The sequence below is a fragment of the Micromesistius poutassou genome (assembly GCF_964030765.1).
Source record: "Micromesistius poutassou genome assembly, chromosome: 8".
Classification (NCBI taxonomy): domain Eukaryota; kingdom Metazoa; phylum Chordata; class Actinopteri; order Gadiformes; family Gadidae; genus Micromesistius; species Micromesistius poutassou.
In genome coordinates, this window is record NC_140278.1 from 2,044,574 (window position 1) to 2,067,636 (window position 23,063).

A 23,063-nucleotide genomic window follows, 5' to 3' on the forward strand; every position below is an offset into this window, starting at 1 on the left:
TGACTCTGGTGGGTTGCCAGAAACTACTATCACAGTGCTCTTGTTATTACCCCTATATGTGATACCCCTTCAGCCCTATGGATTTCTACATAGAACGTAGGTAACCGGACTCTAGTCTTTCTCGTCTACTGGCTAACTTACAGATTCGCTCCTAGTGTTTAAATGAGCTCTAACCCTAGCTTGGCCATTGGCCATGCTGAGCAGATATATGTGTATATCCTGTTGCCCCCCCGAGGCAACAGGATAATGATATCACCAAAGCAAACGATGTAATAGTTCATGCTTATACAAATGTCTGTATGTTTGTGTGTGTGTGTGTGTGTGTGTGTGTGTGTGTGTGTGTGTGTGTGTGTGTGTGTGTGTGTGTGTGTGTGTGTGTGTGCGTGCGTGCGTGCGTGCGTGCGTGCGTGCGTGCGTGCGTGCGTGCGTGCGTGCGTGCGTGCGTGCGTGCGTGCGTGCGTGCGTGCGTGCGTGTGTACGTGCATGCTTTAGTGTAGCCTAGAGAGTGACACATGACACATTGACATTGAGTGTGGAATGCAACCCTATGAGAAGAACACGTCAACAATGGAAGGGGTGGAGCGAGGCCCGGACAGAGAGAGAAGGTGAGAGAGGGAGAGACACAGCGGAGGACAGGAAGAACCGGTGTGGCAGGTTGACGTCACTGTACAGCATTCGTCACGCAGGCCTGATGGGCGGAGAAGGCGCGGCGGGGACAGGGGGCCCGGCGTTCCTCAGGTAGTGTTCTGCGTGAGCCCTACAGTGAAGTAGAACCCCCATCCTCAGAGAGCTGCTGATAGTGCCTGTCCAAATCAGCCGCTTTGCACATACTGTGTTTGTGTCTGTGTTTGCCTTTAGGTGTGTTTGCCTGCATGTCAGTGTGTGTGCATGTCAATGTGTGTGTGTGTGTGTGTGTGTGTGTGTGTGTGTGTGTGTGTGTGTGTGTGTGTGTCTGTGGGTGTATGTGTATGTGTGTGTTAGCTAAATGAGTGATTTGTGCGTGTGTGTCTCCGTGTGTGTCTGTGTGTATGTTTGTTTGTTTCTGTGTGCATATGCATATTAATGTGTGTGTTTAAGTATGTACACGTTTAAGCCTGTGTGTGTGTGTGTGTGTTAACTGAATGTGTGTGTGTGTGTGTGTCATTTCTCTCTCTGTACATCTGTTCGTTCTGAGGCTAAAGGAAATGTGACGGTGTTGCCCTGGTAACCCAGATGGGAGGCTTTGTGCCTTAGCCAGGCAGGTGTGTCTGTAAGGTGACACTCACATGTGAGTGTAAGCAGCTCCCAGCTCATAAACACTGTCAGGTCGGCCGGGGAGAGGACATCATAGGGCCCATTGTAGATGACGGTAGGTTATTCTTCTCTTACCTCTGCTTCTCTCTCCTATGTAGATGGCATTATTTGTTTTGGCTCCTTCAGGTGAATGTTGTTATTGATTGCTGGGATGACTGGGGTTGTATTTATTGAGTAATCTGGAGGATCTGTCAAACTTTGCTGTTGCTTCTTCCCGTGACGGGTATTACTGTGTTATATGTAATTGTTTAAATGCGCATGTAGGTTTTGCATAATGGATAATTAATCAATCAGTAATATCTCGCTTTGAGTGGCTGTCCACTGGCATGCAAATCCATTCCACTTCCAAGCTATATCTTTATATTCTGGGGGGAACAATAGTGATCCTTTGTGTTTAGGCATTTTCAGTCTGTCATATTTGTTAATGAGAGGAAGCTAACATATGCTGATAAAAAATGATAAAGGTCTGCACACTGATTAAAGCTCCCAAACGTGGATTTATTTAGCACAATTTAGCATAGTGCTAAATAAATCCACGTTTGGGAGCTTTAATCAGTGTGCAGACCTTTATCATTTCTTCTCAGTAACTTTTTTGATCCAGCACCTGCACTCTTGTGATGTGATTCCTTCCTTTCCTTCCTTTCCTTTCCTTTCACTCTTGTGATGTGCGCGCGTTCATTCCTTTCCTAACATATGCTGATACACATAGTTTCTGCCTCGTGGATTGCTGCCAAGTGAGTTCTTCCAGTTTTTCAATCAGAAAAGTCTGACATGTAGCAGAGAGTATGTTACTTGCGTAAACAACCGTTTATGAGCCATGTGTATGAGTAAGAGCATTACTGCTCTGGACTGAAGTCATTGAGTCAGCCCAGAGGGAACGACAGAAGGCCAGAACCTATTGCACATGATGAGATACCTGAGGGAGGTTGGTTTAGTTTTAACCACCAATCCTCTTTTTCCTGTCTTTCTCTCTCTTTTTCCACTTCCTCATTCAGATTTTCTTTCCAAGCCATCCTTTCCTAAATCTTAATTCCATTCTTCAGCCTTGCAGATATTGTTTATTCCCCTTCCTACTTTCTTTAGTTTCTGTCATCACACATTTGTTTTTGCTCCCACTGCCGCTCTTTAACCAATCCACAGTACTGTTTGGCTAAGTAACCACAATCCACATGGCACAACGTTCAAGCCCAATCCCACTAACAAACTTTATATTTGTGTGTTTCTTGTGCTTGTGCAGGCGTTGAAGGCTGTTGTCCGAAGTCATCTTTGCCAATGAGGATTCAACAGATCAGTATCTTAAACCTGGAGAGACAGAACACTGAACTATTCAGAAGAGGAGACCAGAGAAGTCCTTTTTGTTCTTTTACCGCAGAAGGGGAGAGAGCATCCACAGTGTCACTGGAATTCCATGGTGGTTGAAATCATACATGCCCAAGTGTGCTGCCACTCTTGGTAACTATTAAAAGACAATTATAAGACTGCTGCTGCCCTGGTACTCTGTCAACTGTCCATGCCGTTGGAATATTGGCTCATGACAACACAAACAGAGTGGTGAACAGAGCAGACCTAGGCTCACATACAGCCCAACCCTGAGGAGTAGCATTCACTCCTTCCCAGTGGTATTTTTTATTACCCCACAAGTAGCTTTTTTTTCTTTACGCTTCCGGACATGGACATGCCTCTGCTGTCCAACCCCGTGAGTCGGTACAACGAGAGGGAGACTGGAGCCCATGTCATAGTGGACTCTGAAAGTGCTCTCTCCTGCACACTCACCCGCAGTGCAGGCATCAGGAGAGTCATGCCAGCAGACAAGGACCGGGGCCACACTAAGTATTTCACTGAGAGGGACACCCCCATCCCTGGCATGCACATGCAAGATCACAGCCTTTGTAGAAATCAAGCCTGGCCTGCCAATCAATCTGGTATCATTACCGTAAGCGCGGACAGGCGAACATTGTCGTCTGACTGGATAACCCAGAATGGCTCTGAAAGCCAAGCACCTTGCGTCCGGGGAAGGACCGAGTGGAGGAGGGATTTTCTACCAAGCAGGAGCAGAAGCTTGGACTGGACAGAAGCCGCCCCCTGCCCGGCCCAGGCCTCCAGGACCGGTCCTTTGACACTTATTTCAGGTTACCAAGCAGGCCTCGTTAGCAACAGGTCCGGGAGTTTGGAGAGAGGAGGCCCCAAAGACAGAGCCCGAGCCATGGTCACTGAGGGCCACGTCATGGCGAGGGCCAACTCTCTTAACTCTGGAGGTTTGGCCAATGGCCATGGAGAGAGAATCTCAGTGGGAAGAAATCTAGAACCAAGACGGGGACTTTCGGGTCATACTATGGAGAAATGTGAATGGGGCCAATCTCTCCCCGTCAAGATAGGAGGAGGCCAGAGTATCTGGGAGAGAATTGAAAAGCTCTACCCGTCCCAGGAGCCTGGTAAAACGAAGGGATTTGTTCGAACGAAGCGCCTATCAATCCCTGTGGGAGACTGGCGACTGTATGGTGGAGAAGGACGGGCCACTACAGCTAGAGGCGAAGCACTGAGCCCTAATTCCTCTTTCTCCATGGCTAACCCCACTACCTATCAGCGTCGACTGTCCTATGAGGGGGGATCAGGGGGGGCGTTCCCTAGATGTTTCTCCAGGGGGGAAACAAACAGTAAATCCTCTTCATCCTCACCTGATAGTAATAGCTCATTCAATTCAGAAGAGTCTCCAGTTCCAGATTATACTTGGAGGAGAACCTCAGGGAGGCAGTGGCAGAGTATGTTCCAGGAAAAGCTCCTAGAGGGAAGTAGCGTTCAGTGGGACAGAGGCACTCAACAGTTAGGCACCAGGTCTCTGGACAGACGCACAGTCAAGTTCACTAAGAAGTGGGCTGTGCAAGAATCGGGACTCGTGCCCTGTGCCATCAGACAACCACAACCTCCCCTAGAGGAGGAGTCTTCAGCTCCCTCCCCGGACCAGCCCGGACAAACGGATGGGAGGGCAGGGAGAAGTGAGGAGGAGAACGGGACAGCAGACGCTGTGCAAGGCAGAGGTGGTGTGGAAACAGCAGGCGGGACAAGCCACAGAGTGAGGAACGCTGAGCTGAGAATGAGGTCAACAGAACCAGAAAAAGAAAAGGAAAGAAAAGAGATGCAGAGTGATGCCAGAATGCTTGGAGAGAAAATGACAGACAGGGAAGGAAATGGAGCAGTGGAAAGTAGCAGCGTGGCTGAGGACGTGTTTGACTCAGGCGCTCCACACATCGCCCCCGGACCCACGGTGAGGAAGGCGGCGCCGCAGAAGCTGATCATTCCCTCGGCCGCCAGCGTGAGGAATAAGATCCACCAGTTTGAGAGTCTGAGTCAGAGAGCTGGGGGCTCCGCAGCAGGCCAGCTCCCCAAGTCCACCAGGACCTTCTCCGTTCCAGTCCAGCCCGGTTGGGTCAGTGAGGGGGTGAGAAGGAGTGCATCAGAAAAGGCGTTGAGCAGGCTCAGGGGAAAGAGGGAGGAGGTTGGAGAGAAGACAAGGTATGAGGATAAAAGGAGAGAGGAGGAAGGGAACACATCAGAGGGCAGCTCAGGGAGACGCAGACAAGGGAGCCTGGACGGGATTCAAAGTGAGAAACAAGAGAAGTCTCAAGTTGCACAGAGAAGCTCGAACCAGAGGTATGAATTTATGGAGGAGGTAGGAAAAGGAATAAACAGCAGAGGTGTTGACGTAGTTGAAAGCAGAGACCTGGCTTGCAGCAGAAGCAACTTTATGGAGGTTTTTGGTAACTATTCAATGCCAAAGAATGAAATGGAGATCCCTTTGAACAGACAAGCCAGAAGTAAATTATACATAGATGAGACAGATGTCTGCGGAGCCAGCGACCCTGAAAGGCCAAGTAAGGGAGATGCTACCTCCACTCTTACATTAAACCTTCTTAATCACGCTGACCCCTCCCTCAGTGGTCCAGAGCTAATGGGTGATCAGAACCAATCTCTCTTGGGCATGTCTTCACATGTCGGCAACGGGGACAATACTCAGACCAACATTCCCCTGGACTGGCCTGTCCTCTCACACCACCCACGGCCAGGACATTCCACTCCCACCAGCACCACCACCATTGATGGACCAGAAGAGAGAGGTTACAGTGCCCCTGAATCCTATAAGCAGACACATTCAACGCCAGAGCCAAGTCCGTACAAGAGCCTCGTGGACCTGGCCCCTCCTGTTGCCACGGATCCCCATCGCAAGGGGAAGAAACGGGACGAGGACCTGAAAGCCTGGGTGGCCAGCGTGAACCAGAAGATTGAGGGCTGGAGCGACGATGATGAGGATTATGATGATGATGATGATGATGATGATGATGATGAGGGCACAGAGAAAGATGATGATTCCAACTATGATTCAGACTCGGCAGACTCCTCAGTGACTGTAACCAGTAACATGAGCCAATCGGATCGCAGGAGCTTCTGTGTGAGGTTGGTTGACAAAGCATTATTATTACCTATCAACCTAACTTGCCTCGCTTTTGCTACCTTTTTTTTCTGCATGCTTTTAGGATTCATATGCTAGGGCTGGCCTGGATTATTTGGGGATAATAGGACCTGCACCTTATTTTTCCATAATCTTGGGTCTAGGCGACTAATCAACAATTGTTGACGTTGGTCCATTATTGTGCAAGAATGCTTCAAATGTGCTGCAAGACAACCCTTAGGGGTGATAGCCCCCCGCCTTTAGGAGTCATGTGTTTGCAACTGACAGGCTCACAATATTATGATAAAAGTGTCTGACAACATTATGGAAAGGACCCCTACAGAGAAAAACTTTTGTCTATGTTATTTTATTATTATGTCTGACATATTGCTCAAGTAGAAGTCTTACTCTAATGTATATAGAGTAAAGCGTTGTTGCGGGAATAGAACTGTGGAAACAAGTGTTGGAGAGAGGAGGGCTGTCAGGAATGTGTTGTGTAGGACAACAGAATGCATGGCTTAGTGTCATATTCACCCAGAGGTTTGGCAGACGGAGGCTCAAGGATCTTAGAGCATGACTCCCCATTGAGTGATACTTGACTAGACTAAATAACAAACAGGCTGGATAAAGCAAAAGGCATGCATTTGGCCGAGGCCTGAATAAGAAAGGAAAAGAGAAAAAGCAATGCATGCACGCTTCTCTTATTTTCTTTGTGGTTGTATTTAGCTCAACAGGTAGAGCATGAAATGAACACTGTTAACATATGTGCACAGTGTTGTGGACTCAAGTGTCTACCAAAAGGCATATACAGTGTGCTCTGCATCTGGCTCACCCCCTTCCCCTGCTGCAGCCTTGCAGACCTGTGTAACTTCGGCGGGGTGGACTACGAGTCCGGGAGTGAGAGTGAGGGGTGTCTCCCCGGGCGTCGCTCAGCCTCCCTGAGCTCCGACACCTCGGCCTTCTCCTGCGTGTCAGTGATGCCCACGGAGGAGCTGGACCGCCTCCTGGATGACGTCAGGAGCCTGGACGAGGACTCTCTGCAGGTAGCAGCACAGGGTGGGAGAGGACGGCCAGGAACGGGGCCACAGAGATGTTAAGGGACATTACGGATTATCAAACCCACATAGCCATCTCTCCTGGCTTCACTACAACATTACAAATATCATTTGTAGGAATAACTTTGTTACTGATTCTGTGTGTGCATTGGTCCACCCCTCACCACAAATGTAAATGCGGCTAGCGGTTTGAGATACTGCTGCTGAAGTTCGACTGCTACTAAAGTTCTATTGCTAATTGTTTACTGACATGACGAGGGTTCAGTCCCTTGTGCAATGGTCTTCAGCAGGATCGCTAATACTATGTCATTTCGGCAAATTATATTGGCCACAGATGTTTTAACCAAGCAGAAGGAGAAACCGTTACGATGATTTTATCACCAGACTGGTGTTTTCCTTCATCGTGTCCAGTGGATGCTCAAAAGGATACGTTGAGGGTTTGACGTTAACCTGCCTGTCTACCTCTCTACCTGTGTAGAACTACAATGACGTGGTGGTGGTGGTCCTCCATAAGGACATCGGAGTAGGGCTGGGCTTCAGCATGGCAGGAGGTGCAGACCAGAACAAGCCAATCACGGTGAGGACACCAAAAGAACACTTATTATTTGGGGTGTGTAGTTGTGGGTGTGTGTGTATGTGTGCCACCTGTGTCCTTATCTCCCATTCTGTTGGGTCCCATCTTTCCTCCAGGTGCACAAAGTATTCCCCCTTGGGGCTGCAGCCCAGGAGGGCTCCATGCGGGCCGGTTACCAGGTCCTGTCCATCAACGGCACAACCCTCTGTGGCTCGGGACACTGGGAGGCCACACGGACCCTGAGGAAGGCCAAGAGCCGGGGGATGGGGGTGGTGGTCCTGAAGAGAAGGGGGGTCCTCGCTCCCTCTACAGGAAGAGATGGGGTGGATGATCTAGACGGAGCTCTGAGTCAATCCAGAGACCTAGGTAAGGGTCCATCATGGACATCAGCTCTTAAGGGAGGTGATTCACTTGCCTTGACATCACTTCACCAGGGAAAATGAAAACTCTTGCTTTGTAGACCTAACGTGTAATAGGTGTTTTATTTGTCTGTGTCTGCGTCTGATTGTCTACCAGGTCAGCGTGTGTGTGTTCAGTTGGAGAAGCAGAGCAGGGACCTGGGCTTCAGTCTGGAGGGCGGAGTGGGCTCCAGCCTGGGGGACAAGCCGCTCAGCATACAGAAGGTCTTTCAGGGTGAGTAATCATCACAGTCTCCATATTTCCTCGTACTATCCCCTTAGAATCCCTCACAGAGACACCATGCGGCCATTGGTTGTTTGTTGGTGGAAAGGAGAACATTGTAAAATAGCCGTACACATTATTAATTCTGCAATGTGTCATTACAGTCCACTCCACGATATACTTAAGTTCAATTGAATGCCACTCCATTCAATTGATCACCATTAGTCATCTTGATGCAGAATACTACAAAGGTAATGCTGCACAAATTGGTCAAATATGTACTTTAACAATAGACAATCCGTAATGATGTCAAAGTGTTTAAGGCCATAGTTTAACTTTAATTAGGATGATCAGATTTCCTGAAACTAAAACCGGAACACTTTGCGTGTGACCGTAGTGTGCGTGCATTTGAGGTCATAGATGCCAATGTTAAGCTCAATTTCAACACGTAGGACCAGTGGCGGCTTGTGATTACATTTGTTGGTGGGGCTCAGTCAGGGAAGGGGGGTCTGGGGGTCCTCCCCCCGAAGATTTTGGTAGATGTGATTTCCTGTATTCTGGTGCATTTTGGGCCACTTTTGGCCACTACCTAAAAAATCATTCAGATTCATAGCCTAAATCCTGACTTACAAGCTTACACTGCATATTATACAGACCTACTATGTGTGTAATTCTGATATTGAGGCAAATCATGATCACTGTCCTATATGACTACTGCTCACAACAAAGACTAATGGGTAAAAAATTATTTATATTTTTGGTAGGCCATTGAATTTGACATTGAATTAGTTTTGTGTGGGACTATATTTCTACATTTTTATGAATTAGCCTGAAGCTTCAGAAAGTTTTTAAACAAAGCATAGTAGTGTGTGTGTGTGTGTGTGTGTGTGTGTGTGTGTGTGTGTGTGTGTGTGTGTGTGTGTGTGTGTGTGTGTGTGTGTGTGTCGTCAACCTCATAGAGCTCCGAAAACATGACCTCAACACAGAGACAAACGCTCTTCAAATTAGCCTACACATATTTGTTTGAGGAGTGAATTTGCTCCAAAATCTATTTGTTTGCTGACAGCCTGCTGTGCAATTGTGTACAGGTTTCATCCAAATTGGCGTAACAAGCAACGCCTTTACGGTGGAACGGTCATGCGGTTCCTCTCGTCAGTCCAAGTATTGTTCATTGTGGAAAAGATCAGCCCAACGGGAGCATTTGTGACAGATGGGACAGACACACGGCAAACTGACAAATTAGACATATATTTTTGTATGGAATCTCTCCCTGCCTCTGAAATGCGTGAACATCTCCGCCCAGCGCTCGTTCGCCTTAAATCGCGCAGCATTCCACTGTGCGATCATCCCTGTTGCGTATGCCCTCACTCATTGTTGAAATCATATGCTGGATGCTTTAATCTTTCTATGTGGTTTTTAGTTAATGATCGGGCCATAATAAGACCACGTTGGCTATGTAATCCCGGACAAAAGGGGACATTTCATAGTGGATGGTGGAAACAGGGACATTTTAGCGTCCCGACAGGCTTTTGCTGGGACTCGGGACATGCAACCCATAATCGGGACTGTCCCGGTAAAACCGGGATGTCTGGTCACCCTAACTTTAATGTCATCTAGATAGATCTTTTTATATATTTTTATATGATTTGATTTATAAATGTACACTAGATGTAATTTTGTATCTTGTAATCAAGTATATAAGGGAAAATGGCCAGCCCCTAACTAACTTGCCGTTTGACTTGGTACTAATGAATGCTTTTGTCCTGCTCCCATTGTGTTTTAAGGGGGTCCAGCTAGTCAGGTGCTTCCTGGGGACGAGGTGGTGGAGATTAACGGAGTGGACACCACAGGAATGAGACGCCTAGAGGTCTGGACCTTCATAAAGAACCTGCCCCCTGGCCCTGTGGATGTCATACTGCGCCGTCCTTTAAAGACATTGCAGTCATAAAGGTGGATGTATCTAGCCTGGCTCTGCCCGCCTCCGTACTTCCGCTCAATTTTAACTTCCCTTCAGTACTACGTCTGGGTTTGCGGTATATTCACAGGTTTTCTGCAGCCAATTTTTTGGCCGTCCAATCAGCAAACAGAGGGAGTGGCTGAGAACGTTGACGTTGAGGTTGTGCGCTAGTTTGAGTTGTAGTCAAACGTCAGCGATTGGTTATGGCAGATCCAGAGTGGCACTGGGCAGATCTAATAGTTTCAAACTCCAACAGACACCCGCCTTCAAGTGAGTTAACGTTTGTCAATGGAGAAAGGCCAGACTCTCTGTGCAAATGAAATGAAGTACGAGATTCTGGTAGGACCAGGCTAGGATGTATCCTGGGTATCCCGGGATCTTCACTTTTGCTGACTTTCTGGGCAGCGATGCAAGACGATCTGCCTTAAAGACTGTCACCAGTAACAAGTAGGCTTGTTACTAGGCCTCCTACCAGCCACTCTATTCTAGATGGAAATAAGAAAGGAGTGAAGGCGAAGCAGAAGGAACGATGAAGCAAGGCATATCGTCAACAACAAAGCACTGAAGAAAAAGCTTCTTAGCCTATGGATCACTGTTACAAAGGATGTAATATATTGTGAATAGAAGACAAAATATGTTTAAAACTATTGTGTTTACTTAATAAATCCTAAATTAAACAAACATTGTTGATGCTTGTGTTAAATTACAACTATAAAACTTAAATCCAATAGGGGTGTATTATTTAAGAATATATAGCAATATACATCAAGCAATCATTCACCATCATTCATTCACCATTAATATGTATTATTTACTTAACAAAACTTTTAAAAGTTTAATTTGAGACAGTAAAATATATACTATTGATCTGAGTGATCTCGGACCTACTATGTTATAGCAGACCTTCTTGGGGGAGACGGCCCAGAAGTTCCGCCTTATATGTATTTAAACACAAGGAAGTACCTTTAATAAAAGTACATTCAGAAATCAAGTGCAAATTAAATTTGGTTTAAATAAAAGGTTTAAATAAAATTGGATTATATCAAATCAGTGAAATCAAAGCATCCAGGTTTGGTTGTGGACTGTTGTCAGACATGAGAAGCCTGAGGCCTTTAGCAAAGAGTTGACCTGTGGCTCAGAGCCTCGTTTAACCAACCTTGAGCCCTGGCTCTGTCGTGAGTTCTTACATGTAGCATGGTGGGATCTTTCCATGGTGTGTAAACATTTATCCATTCTACAAGGGAAGGGTTACAATACTGTCAAGATAGTATTCAAAGATACTTTCAAAACACAATGGTGTTTTGAAAAAAATTAACTCAAAGTTACGTTTTGTCCGTTATCATGTCACTTATGACACATGATTACATGATTGTTATCAGCAGGTCTCTATTTCCATTAAACACTTACATAATCATTAGTGGACCATAGTTCAGTGTAATGAGATGGTGACATTTCATTATTGATATTATCTTCAAGTAGATACAGAACTATGCTATGTTTTAACATTTTTAAGTACTTGAATGAGTACTTGAAAGGTTTTTTAAGGTTTAAAGGTATGTCTAAGAAGGATGCTTTGAATAGACTGATTTAAACACTTAACTACGTCATTGCATGAAAGAGCAAAAGCTATTACATCATCTTACATGCTAATGTTAACATCACCGAGTTGGAGCATGTAATCCCATGTTAATATAATATATTACATTAAACAGTAAAGTCAACAACGACCATATATGTCACACTGTCAATTTTTGGGCTTTGTACATATGTTATCAGTTAATATAGGGAGATATGTACGATGCTAACAACCCTTCATAAGTTTACACTCTTGGTGTACACAAAAAGGGACTTTTGACAAGGGTCAAAGTCCTTAAGGCTGTCACTCTTTGAATATCAACAGATGGGGGTGGCTGGGGGGCTTACTGTTCAGAGAAACAGAATCTCCCACTTTATGATCTCTAAGTCAATCATAGCTAGATATTAGCGCACTATCTCACAGGGGAGATAGTGTGACTGTGTCAGCCAATCATCACATGATTATCAAAAGTTATTAAAGCAGCCTAACGCTGTCCAACCGTTCCAGGTGGTAAATGTCTGAGTCCAGGTGGCACAGAGAGCAGGGAGTCAGTCCACCCCGAAAGCACTGGCAGAGCGCAGTTAACGTGACTCTTTGAATCACACTGGGAAGATCATCGAACTCCACTGCGGATAGAGAGGAAGACTGGCAGGAGGGCCGGCTTCTGGCACCGACAGAGGAGAAAGAATTGCTCACCACGGAATAACGGCCTACAAGAGCCAGGGCTGGATGAGAAACTAGAATTCATCGTTATTAAAGAGTCAAGTGACTTACATCTCTGACAATTTCCCTGTCAGAGATGGGGAAACTGAGGGTGAAATATGCACTGATACGGGAATGCATGGCAGAGTTCATTGGGACCTTTGTCTTAATGGTAAGTGAATTACAGTAACATTACCTTGGTTGATTACAGTGATATCTGCCGATCAACGATTTTTACTAATCACATAAATTCATATAAATTCTTCCCACTTGAAATTATGCTTTTGAGTCATAAGGAATTATTGTCTGTTGCTTGTTTTAATCCACTCAAATTGTGTATCTTAAACACACATCCATCTTTAAATCCTTAAAAGTATTTTGAATGCTGGTAATAACATCATGAATTATGAGTTGTTTTTGTCCTGCAGGTGAATGTCAAAATAAAATGTGGTCCCATTTAGCCTTGCCAGGGTTGTGTTAACTCGCCATTCTCAGCCATCACGCCATTCTCAGGAACTGATTTATTATTATACAGCACTCCCTGATCCGGCCTTGTTATCAAATAATCCTTCTAAATGAATAGCTTTATTGCAGTTATTGCAGCAGCTAGCTCTGAGGTTGTATGGAAGTTTAGCATTTGAATGTGTCTATTCAAATGCTTTTATTAAATGAGTGACATTAAGGGAAGTTTAGCATCTGAATTTGTCTGTTTATATTAAATGAGTGACATTAAGGGTGTTAATTAAGGGGTTAAGTGGTCTTGTACAGTATATATCGAGTGTGTGTGTGTGTGTGTGTGTGTGTGTGTGTGTGTGTGTGTGTGTGTGTGTGTGTGTGTGTGTGTGTGTGTGTGTTTGCTGTGTGTTTGCTGTGTGTGTATTTGTTCATAAAGTGATCTTTGCAACTAGAATGCCAGAAGTAGGTGTTCTGTAACCAGAATAGCCTTTTTAGTTAACCTCTATAGTTGTGTCCCAGAACTACTCTTAACTTAACCGCCCCTGACCCCATTGTTATCTTTTCTCCTGGTTCCTCCTGGGTGGCAGATGTTTGGCTGTTCGGCAGCAGCACAGGTCAAGACCAGCAGAGAGACCAGAGGCCAGTTCCTCTCAGTCAACATGGCCTTTTCTGTTGGGGTGATGTCAGCAATGTACCTCACCATGGGCGTCACTGGTAAAGATGAATGAAAAATATCTCTTTGAGTTGACTGCTGACTGTATGTCTCTGCATGAGCCAATTTAGATTCAAGACCGTTCCCTACTCAATTCTGAACACTCAGGCTATCTCTTCCGTGATTGGTTAGTTAAATCCATCTTGCCTGTCAATCACAGGTACGTTAAAGGGGACCCTTCTCAATGGAGAAATGTTGGGAGTTTTTTCTTTGGTTGTTTATTCTCTATCTTTTCCGCTGTTTTCTACTCTATTTTCAACTGTTGAATCTTGCCAACACAACTGAAAAATGGATAATATAAAAATCCAATGAAGAACATATTTCCAAAAAATGAATAACAAAATCCTCTAATGGTATAATTATCAATTACAGATTAATGATTCAAACATGAAATGTTTTGTTAATACTAGTAATGTATTATTGCCAACAGCCAACAATGATTAACTGGTGCTTCAACCATTAATGTTCCAAAAACTAGACATTGCATAATATAATCCATGCTGGCTCACATTGTGATGTAGTTATGCCATTATTCAACCAGCGCTGGCTCTGCTGCCAAAGCCATTATAGATATGATGTGAGAGTGGCAGTTTTCCTCCTTTGTCTCAAGGATTGCAATGTTGTGTAATTGCCAGACTTCAACTATGTTGTGGCTTATAGTATACTATATCATAGTTATAATTACTTAACATGTTACACATGTGACTCCTGGACTCAATAATTGTGAAAAACACTGTTCATAAAACTGTGTCTTATGGCGGTCGATGAAACTGCCCCTGCCTACCTCCAAGCCTTGGTCAAACCACACACCCCAGCTCGATCCCTCCGCTCAACTCAGCTGGACGTCTGGTACCGCCATCACTAAGAGCAACCAAAGGTCGATCAGCTAAATCACAACTCTTCTCTATCTTGGGACCACAGTGGTGTAACAAGCTCCCTGCTGATGTCAGGACCGCAGAGTCGCTCACCAGCTTCCGCACGACTCAAAACCCTCCTGTTCAGAGTTCACCTAGACTCTACATAGCCATTCAGTCCCTTATTTGTCTGTTGCACTATTGTTTGTTGTACATCCTGGCACTTAATGAACGCACTTAATGCAGGTTGTATTCATTCATTGTACTTAATTGTGTAGCATCTGCAGTAGCTAGCTATCACTGCTGTATGCCTGGCGATTGTTAGTACTTGCACTTGGTTCTATGAACATATATATAAGATATATTGTTTCACTTCTTATGACAAATGTACTTATTGTAAATCGCTTCGGATAAAAGCGTCTGCTAAATGTAAATGTAAATGTCTTATGACCGCTGTGGCCAGATGAACTGAGTCTGTTTGGGAACCAACTCTCTCTCCTGCCTGTATCCGTATGTCTCTCGCTCTCCTCTGCTGTTTAGGTGCTCACCTGAATCCTGCTGTGAGCCTGAGCTTTTGTGTGTTGCGCAAGGTTTCCTGGACCCGGCTGCTTCCCTACTCTCTCTCCCAGGTGATGGGGGCCTATGTGGCATCTTGCCTTGTCTTTCTGGTCTACTATGGTGGGTTTCATGTAAATATTACTGTGTACAATTTTGCAAAGGAAAACAACAATATATGCACAAAAAATGAACAATATTTTAAACTGTATTAATGGTGCACTTTAAAAGGGGCATACTTACCTAGTGCAAAACACTGGATAATAAATTTAAAACATATATATATATATATATATATATATATATATATATATATATATATATATATATATAAAGCAGGCCTTGACACTAGCCTATTGTAGTTCAATTGTTGCCAGTCATGAATTGCATTAGACCTGCACTCCTGGTCTAGAAAGATTCTCCAGAATCAAACGTGGCCCTCCACAAGTCAATTCAACCAGAAAATGTTTCTCTAAAAATCACTTGTGTGGTCCACCCTTGGTGTTTGAATTTTATGTTAATGATTTGACCATGATTACATGATAATAGCAAAGCCATTTAAGGCTGTATTATTTGTATTACTCCAACATTTTTCAGACGCCATCATGGAGTTTAGTGGAGGTGTGTTGACTGTTTATGGACCCAACGAGACAGCATCCATCTTTGCCACGTACCCCTCAGAATATATCTCTCTCGGGAGAAGTTTCCTTGATCAGGTCAGTCTGACATTAGATAAGAGTTGTAAACATGAGTTATGGTTTTGATAATAAGTAGCATTAGACTTTGCTAGCGGTCTGTCGTCCTCTCAGGTTGTCGGGACGGCCATGCTGTTGCTATGCATTCTGAGTCTGGGGGAGAAGAGGAACACACCGGCGCCCCCGGGCCTGATCCCGCCCATCGTGGCGACAATAGTCCTGGGTATCGGCATGTCAATGTCAGCTAATTGTGGCGGTGCAATAAACCCTGCACGAGACCTGGGACCACGCCTCTTCACACTCACAGCAGGCTGGGGTGGCGAGGTCTTCACGTATGTTACAAACTACACGCTCCAAACTAACTAGTGCCAAAACAAAGGATCAAGTAAGAGTATATTTGGGCATGAGTGTGGCTCAGGGCCCTTCTTCCTCTGTTGAATTGACCTCTGACACCTTCAATCCTCTTGCCCTGACATCAGGTGTTACAATTACTGGTTCTGGGTGCCGCTGGTGGCTCCCATGATAGGAGGTGTCATGGGGTCTCTGACGTATATGGTCTTCATCGAATGGCAGCTCCCGGACCCGGACCCCCCCACGGCCCTGCCCCTCCTTCCCACCCCCACCAACGACTGCAAGGAGCTCCAGGCAGCCATGGGAAATGGAGCAGAGTTGAAGAGCTCCCGTTTCTGAGCCCAATTTGAACTGAATATGAACACATGAATCCTTAGGATGGTAAATGGACTGTATTTATATAGCTCTTCTCTAGCCTTGGGCTATTCAAACCACGACTCATTTACAGTTAGTGCTTCACAATCACCAATTTATACACACATCCACACAATGAAGGCAATGTCAATGATGTAAGTGAACAGCCAGCTTGTCAGCTGCAGTTATGGTCAGGTATCTTGAACTGGGACACCTCAACACTATAGGAGGAGCAGGGGAACTGTCAACCTTATTGACAGAAGAAGCTTTAACGTGGACTCGTGACAACCCTATGGCTCTCTAGTCAGAACAAGCAAGAAGACAGCAATGTTGTTTTTGAGGATCTACTTGTCAATAAAATGATGTAGATAATGGATTGTACTCCAGAAGACATGCACAAACACACACACACACACACACACACACACACACACACACACACACACACACACACACACACACACACACACACACACATACACAAACACACAAATAGACACACACACACACACCAGGCTTGGAATTTCGTCATTTTAGGGGCAAGGCCATTTGGCCTTCCCGTTCACATTTTTTTTAAGGGCACAAAGGCCACATGACAGGGCACAAAGGCCGTTTGGTTAAATTACGCTGGTTTTATCTTTCAGATTAATACCTTAACATTCTCATTCACCAAAAAACATTAATTATGTATTAAAACATTTGTTTTAATTTTGAAACATTGAAAAACATGTCATATTGTAAAACATTGCATTTAGAGAGAGAGAGAGAGAGAGAGAGAGAGAGAGAGAGAGAGAGAGAGAGAGAGAGAGAGAGACAGAGACAGAGACAGAGTCTTTCTGCTACAGAAAGACAACAGCAGTATCAGAGATACACTTTTTCCTGACACAGTGCAGTCAGTTACTCACTACTTGTTCCAAAAAATAACGGAGTTAGTAACTGAATTACTCTATGATAAAAAAAAGTAGCTTTGTAGATGCGTGTGTCAGGATTCTATGGCGCTATGGTGGTTGCCATCGACTACACGACCTGGCCATTATTAAATTTTTATATATACATATTTATATATTTGTATTTATTTATGTATTTATTTATTATATACGGAGACCACCAGACCTCCTCGAAGCAACGAAAATGGTTTATTAAATACAAGATGGGTGGGCGAGAATCAACACAGTCTCACTGAAAACTCGTCAAAACGTCCTGGTTTCACGTTAATAAGAGAACATCATTACACGGTTACATAAAATAACATAATCAGCAAAGACAAACATTTACAGCCTTGATTTAAACGGCACGCGAGCTGCTGGGTTCAGCGTCCATAGCAACTGTCATAGCAACCATGTTATTATAAAGTATGTTGTATGACCATCTGAGGGCATCAATGCCCAAGGGAGAGACCCTTTACTTGTCTTTTGCAAAATGTCATTTAGAAATACTTAGCATGAACCTGCAGAGCAAGGTTAATGACAAAAAAAGTAATGGGGAACTATTGCAGATCTGTAAACGGGCATAGTAAAGCCCATTTACCGATCAAGTAAAGAAGAGAACAGGGTTTTTGTTTTGTTTTAAGGGTGCCTAGAAAAGGCCTTGATTAAAAGTGCAGCCTTTATTTTCGTTCCATTTTAAAATGCCTTTTTTTCTGTTTGTGTTTTAAATTGTTAATATTTTCTATATTATCCTGTTATTATGTTATATAAATGTTTAACTAAAGTGGCTGTAGATCCCTCATTGTCATCAACAGTGGTTTGGGGTTTTATAACTAACCCTAAAGTGCTTTGCTACTGGTAAACGAATGGTGAATGAATGATTCAAAAAGCTTAACTACTGGTGAACGAATGATTCAAAAAGCTTAACTACTGATGAACAAATGATTCAAAAAGCTTAACTACTGGTGAACGAATGATTCAAAAAGCTTAACTACTGGTAAATGAATGATTCAAAAAGCTTAACTACTGGTGAACGAATAATTCATAAAGCTTAACTACTGGTAATGAATGAATGAATGAATATTAATGTATATGTATTGTCCATCCTGTCCCCTCTGACTCCCCTGGTCCTTGGTCACCCCTGGCTCAAGCGGCAAAATCCGCAGTTCGACTGGGCAGCGGGCAAGGTGGTGAGTTGGAGCGCATATTGTCATTCTACCTGCTTGCAATCCGCCCTGTCTCCAGCAGAGAAGGGTGTCCCCTCACCCAAGGAACCCCCCAACCTTACCTTAGTACCCCCTGAATATCATCACATTGGAGAGGTGTTCAGTAAATGTGGTGCACTTTCCTTGCCTCCTTGCCTCCCCTCGGCCCTATGACTGCGCCATTGAGCTCCTTCCCGGTGCCCCTTTGCCCAGCAGTCGCCTGTACAACTTGTCCCGTCCAGAAAGGGTGGCCATGGAGGAATATATTCAGGGTTCGCTCTCTGCGGGCCTCATTAGACCATCCTCTTCTCCCGTTGGTGCTGGGTTTTTTTTCGTGGCCAAGAAAGATAAGTCACTTTTCCCCTGTATTGACTTCCGTGGGCTCAATAACATCACAGTTAGAAACAAGTATGCTCTGCCCCTTATTAGTTCCGCGTTCAAGCTTCTGCAGTGCCACTATCTTTTCCAAACTAGACCTGCGCAATGCATACCACCGGGTGCGTATCCGTGAGGGAGACGAGTGGAAGACTGCCTTTAACACCCCCCTTGACCACTTTGAATACTTAGTCATGCCCTTCGGTCTAACAAACGCCCCTGCTGTGTTCCAGAACCTGGTCAACGACGTCCTCCGTGACTTCCTCAACCGCTCTGTCTTCGTCTATTTAGACGACATCCAAATTTTTTCCCGTAATAAGGAGGAACACGTCCAGCATGTCCGGCAAGTTCTCTAGCGGCTGCTGGAGAATAAACTGTATGTAAAGGCTGAGAAATGCAAGTTCAGTGCCACCTCTGTTTCCTTCCTTGGTTGCATCATTGAGAGCGGGCAGGTGAGGACCTGCCCAGAGAAGATCAGTGCGGTGGCAGACTGGCCCACCCCCGATTCCCGTAAGAAACTTCAGCAGTTTCTCAGATTTGCCAATTTTTACCGGAGGTTCATCCGCGACTACGGCAGGGTTGCAGCCCCTCTCACTCGCCTCACCTCTCCTGCTCTCCCATATGCCTGGACGCCAGGGGCAGATGTTGCCTTCTCTGTGCTCAAAAGACTATTCTCATCTGCCCCTATTCTGATCCAACCCGACACCTCCAGGCAGTTCATCGTGGAGGTTGATGCCTCTGACACAGGAGTGGGGGCCGTAAGATTCATCCCTGCGCCTTCTTCTCCCGCCGGCTATCACCTGCTGAGCGCAATTATGACATTGGCAACAGAGAGTTGCTTGCTGTGAAGCTGGCGTTGGAGGAGTGGCGGCACTGGCTGGAGGGGGCGGAGCAGCCCCCTCGTAGTTTGGACATCTCATCTCCGCCTGCCCGTCACTGCCAAAAGACGAGGCTCAGCAGTGAAGGTAGGGTCCCTGTTGAGCCACACCTTGTCCCCCCCAGTCCCCAACTGTTCACGCACTCTGCTGGATGCCACTCTCCTGTCCCTCGGCCACCCTCTTTCTGTGTCCGCCATGGTGGATTCTGGAGCTGATGAAAACTTTATTGATTCTGGGTTCACTTCTCAAGTTGGCATTGCGTTGGAACAGCTCCCCTCTCCCTTAGACGCTAACCCCTTGGACGGCCGACACCTTGCCCGCATTACTCACCGAACCAAGCCCCTTGAATTAATTGTTTCAGGAAACCACCACAAGACTCTTCAGTTTCATGTCATCCTGTCCCCTCTGACTCCCCTGGTCCTTGGTCACCCCTGGCTCAAGCGGCAAAATCCGCAGTTCGACTGGGCAGCGGGCAAGGTGGTGAGTTGGAGCGCATATTGTCATTCTACCTGCTTGCAATCCGCCCTGTCTCCAGCAGAGGGGGGTGTCCCCTCACCAAAGGAACCCCCCAACCTTACCTTAGTACCCCCTGAATATCACCACATTGGAGAGGTGTTCAGTAAACGTGGTGCACTTTCCTTGCCTCCTTGCCTCCCCTCGGCCCTATGACTGCGCCATTGAGCTCCTTCCCGGTGCCCCTTTGCCCAGCAGTCGCCTGTACAACTTGTCCCGTCCAGAAAGGGTGGCCATGGAGGAATATATTCAGGGTTCGCTCTCTGCGGGCCTCATTAGACCATCCTCTTCTCCCGTTGGTGCTGGGGTTTTTTTCCGTGGCCAAGAAAGATAAGTCGCTTTGCCCCTGTATTGACTTCCGTGGGCTCAGTAACATCACAGTTAGAAACAAGTATGCTCTGCCCCTTATTAGTTCCGCCTTCAAGCTTCTGCAGGGTGCCACTATCTTTTCCAAACTAGACCTGCGCAATGCATACCACCGGGTGCGTTTCCGTGAGGGAGACGAGTGGAAGACTGCCTTTAACACCCCCCTTGGCCACTTTGAATACTTAGTCATGCCCTTCGGTCTAACAAACGCCCCTGCTGTGTTCCAGAACCTGGTCAATGACGTCCTCCGTGACTTCCTCAACCGCTCTGTCTTCGTCTATTTAGACGACATCCAAATTTTTTCCCGTAATAAGGAGGAACACGTCCAGCATGTCCGGCAAGTTCTCTAGCGGCTGCTGGAGAATAAACTGTATGTAAAGGCTGAGAAATGCAAGTTCAGTGCCACCTCTGTTTCCTTCCTTGATTACATCATTGAGAGCGGGCAGGTGAGGACCTGCCCAGAGAAGATCAGTGCGGTGGCAGACTGGCCCACCCCAGAGGTTCATCCGCGACTACAGCAGGGTTGCAGCCCCTCTCACTCGCCTCACCTCTCCTGCTCTCCCATATGCCTGGACTCCAGGGGCAGATGTTGCCTTCTCTGCGCTCAAAAGACTATTCTCATCTGCCCCTATTCTGATCCAACCCGACACCTCCAGGCAGTTCATCGTGGAGGTTGATGCCTCTGACACAGGAGTGGGGGCCGTAAGATTCATCCCTGCGCCTTCTTCTCCCGCCGGCTATCACCTGCTGACCGCAATTACGACATTGGCAATAGTGGGAGTAGGAGTAGGAGTGGCGGCACTGGCTGGAGGGGGCGGAGCAGCCCCCTCGTGGTTTGGACCGACCACAAGAATCTGTCCTATATACAGACAGCAAAACGCCTAAACTCCCGGCAGGCCCGGTGGTCCCTGTCTTTTGGGCGGTCCAACACCTGGATCCCGGAACATCAAGCCAGATGCCCTCTCTCGTCAGTTCTACTCTGAGAACTCACCGGCTCGTCTTGACACCATCCTCTCTCCTTCCTGCCTCAAGGTGGCGGCTGTCACCTGGGAGATTGAGTCCCTTATCTGGAGGGCCCAAGCTACAGAACCGGATCCGGGTAACGGCCCCCCGAACCGCCTTTTTGTCCCTAGTTCTACCCGCTCCCAAGTTTTGCTGTGGTGCCATACGTCTCACTTTGCCACCCTGGCATGAGTCGCACCCTGTCCCTCCTGAAGAGGCACTTTTGGTGGCAAACAATGGCCGCTGACACACGGTCGTTCGTCCAAACCTGCACTGTGTATGCTTGGGCCAAGACCTCCCACCAACCCCCTGCTGGCCTGCTACGCCCCCTCCCAATCCCAGGTCGGCCCTGGTCTCACATTGGCCTAGATTTTGTAACCGGTCTTCCCCCCTCTAATGGCCACACAGTTGTTCTCACCATCGTGGACAGGTTTTCCAAGGCTGTTCACTTCATTGCCCTCCCCAAGCTCCCCACTGCCTCTGAAACCACCCAGCTGCTCGTAAAGCATGTTTATCGCCTCCACGGGATTCCTGCCGACCTCGTCTCTGACCGATCTGATTGGTTCCCAACTGTTGTGTAATGAGTGTATACACACAGCTATAACGCCCATTCAATTTACGGAGTTCCATATCACTCCGCGCCTAACTTGAACTGTTGTTTTATTAATATATAAAAGCAATAGCATAGTTCACTGAACCCTAAAAATATGTTGATTGGTGGAGAGGGTGGAAATGTTATAAAGCAATAGGCACACGGGGAGTGAACTCGACTAAATTGACGGCAAACCAAGCTACCGTCTCTAGCCTTCTCTCTGAAGGATGCTGTTGCATAGCAACCGCAGCGCACTTTGCAGGCAGCCAGGAGGGACTACTTTTTTGTATTCGTTAAAAAAAAAATGCTTTTCCGACTTTCTAGTTTTTTCAAAATTGAGGGTGTCTATGACTTTCATTTCGCCATACTTACGTAACCGTTTTATAAAAGCAATAGATCACTTCAGTCAGTGAAATGTTCAGTTAGGGGCGTTGTTGCGACCACATTCCACAGCCTGTCATGCTCTATTGCTTAATTATTACACGGCTCTTCTCAATGCTGTCGAATGCTCCGTCACTTGCATCGGCCTTCCCGACTTCCGGTGGTGAATTATTTTTCAATAATGACCGTTGCTAAGCATATAATGACCGTTGCTAAGCATATAATGACCGCTGTCAAGGAAAGTGGATTATTTCACGTCTTCTGTAGGCCTATATCTCTGCAAGTAGTCCGGTAACTTATCAACCCCAGCGGATTCGGTTGCTAAGCGACGTCAACATCTTTTGGTAACTAACCGTGTAATAAGCGGGATAATGTATAGAACGTTGCCGGTCATTATCTAAAATAAGCCCCTTCAGGGCGAAGCAAGACACCTCCGCTTCACGTCGGTGTCCGGTTCGCCCTGTTGGGGCTTATTTTCCGATAATTACAGGCGTTCTATACATTATCCCTTACATAATGTAATGCAATATGCAATATCATGCAATATGTTATTGACATATATATATATATATAGAGAGAGATGGATAGAAAGATGTATATATATATATACATAGAGAGAGAGATAG

At 46.0% G+C, this 23,063-nt stretch overlaps 2 protein-coding genes across 2 annotated transcripts; both read left to right on the forward strand.

Moving 5' to 3' along the window:
- Positions 1-567: 567 nt before the first annotated feature.
- Positions 568-10,293, forward strand: LOC311351686 (uncharacterized protein; the record flags this gene model as incomplete). The annotated part of the gene is made up of 7 exons (XM_084471852.1): positions 568-605; positions 2,935-5,742; positions 6,588-6,780; positions 7,271-7,369; positions 7,483-7,732; positions 7,883-7,999; positions 9,772-10,293. 7 exons carry the CDS (start codon positions 568-570, stop codon positions 9,933-9,935), a joined length of 3,669 nt encoding a protein of 1,222 aa, XP_084327978.1. The 3' UTR covers positions 9,936-10,293.
- A 1,571-nt stretch (positions 10,294-11,864) lies between these two features.
- aqp10a (aquaporin 10a) lies at positions 11,865-17,983 on the forward strand. Its single transcript, XM_084471268.1, has 6 exons — positions 11,865-12,394; positions 13,266-13,392; positions 14,785-14,922; positions 15,397-15,515; positions 15,609-15,826; positions 15,974-17,983. The coding sequence occupies exons 1-6, from the start codon at positions 12,320-12,322 to the stop codon at positions 16,182-16,184; spliced, it is 888 nt and encodes a 295-aa protein (XP_084327394.1). The 5' UTR covers positions 11,865-12,319; the 3' UTR covers positions 16,185-17,983.
- The last annotated feature ends 5,080 nt before the right edge of the window (positions 17,984-23,063 follow it).

Coding starts and splice junctions, on each gene's coding strand:
- aqp10a (XM_084471268.1), top strand. CDS start 12,320: ATGGGGAAACTGAGGGTGAAATATGCACTGATACGGGAATGCATGGCA. Junction 12,395..13,265: donor TTGGGACCTTTGTCTTAATG/GTAAGTGAATTA, acceptor CCTGGGTGGCAG/ATGTTTGGCTGTTCGGCAGC. Junction 15,516..15,608: donor GGAGAAGTTTCCTTGATCAG/GTCAGTCTGACA, acceptor TCGTCCTCTCAG/GTTGTCGGGACGGCCATGCT.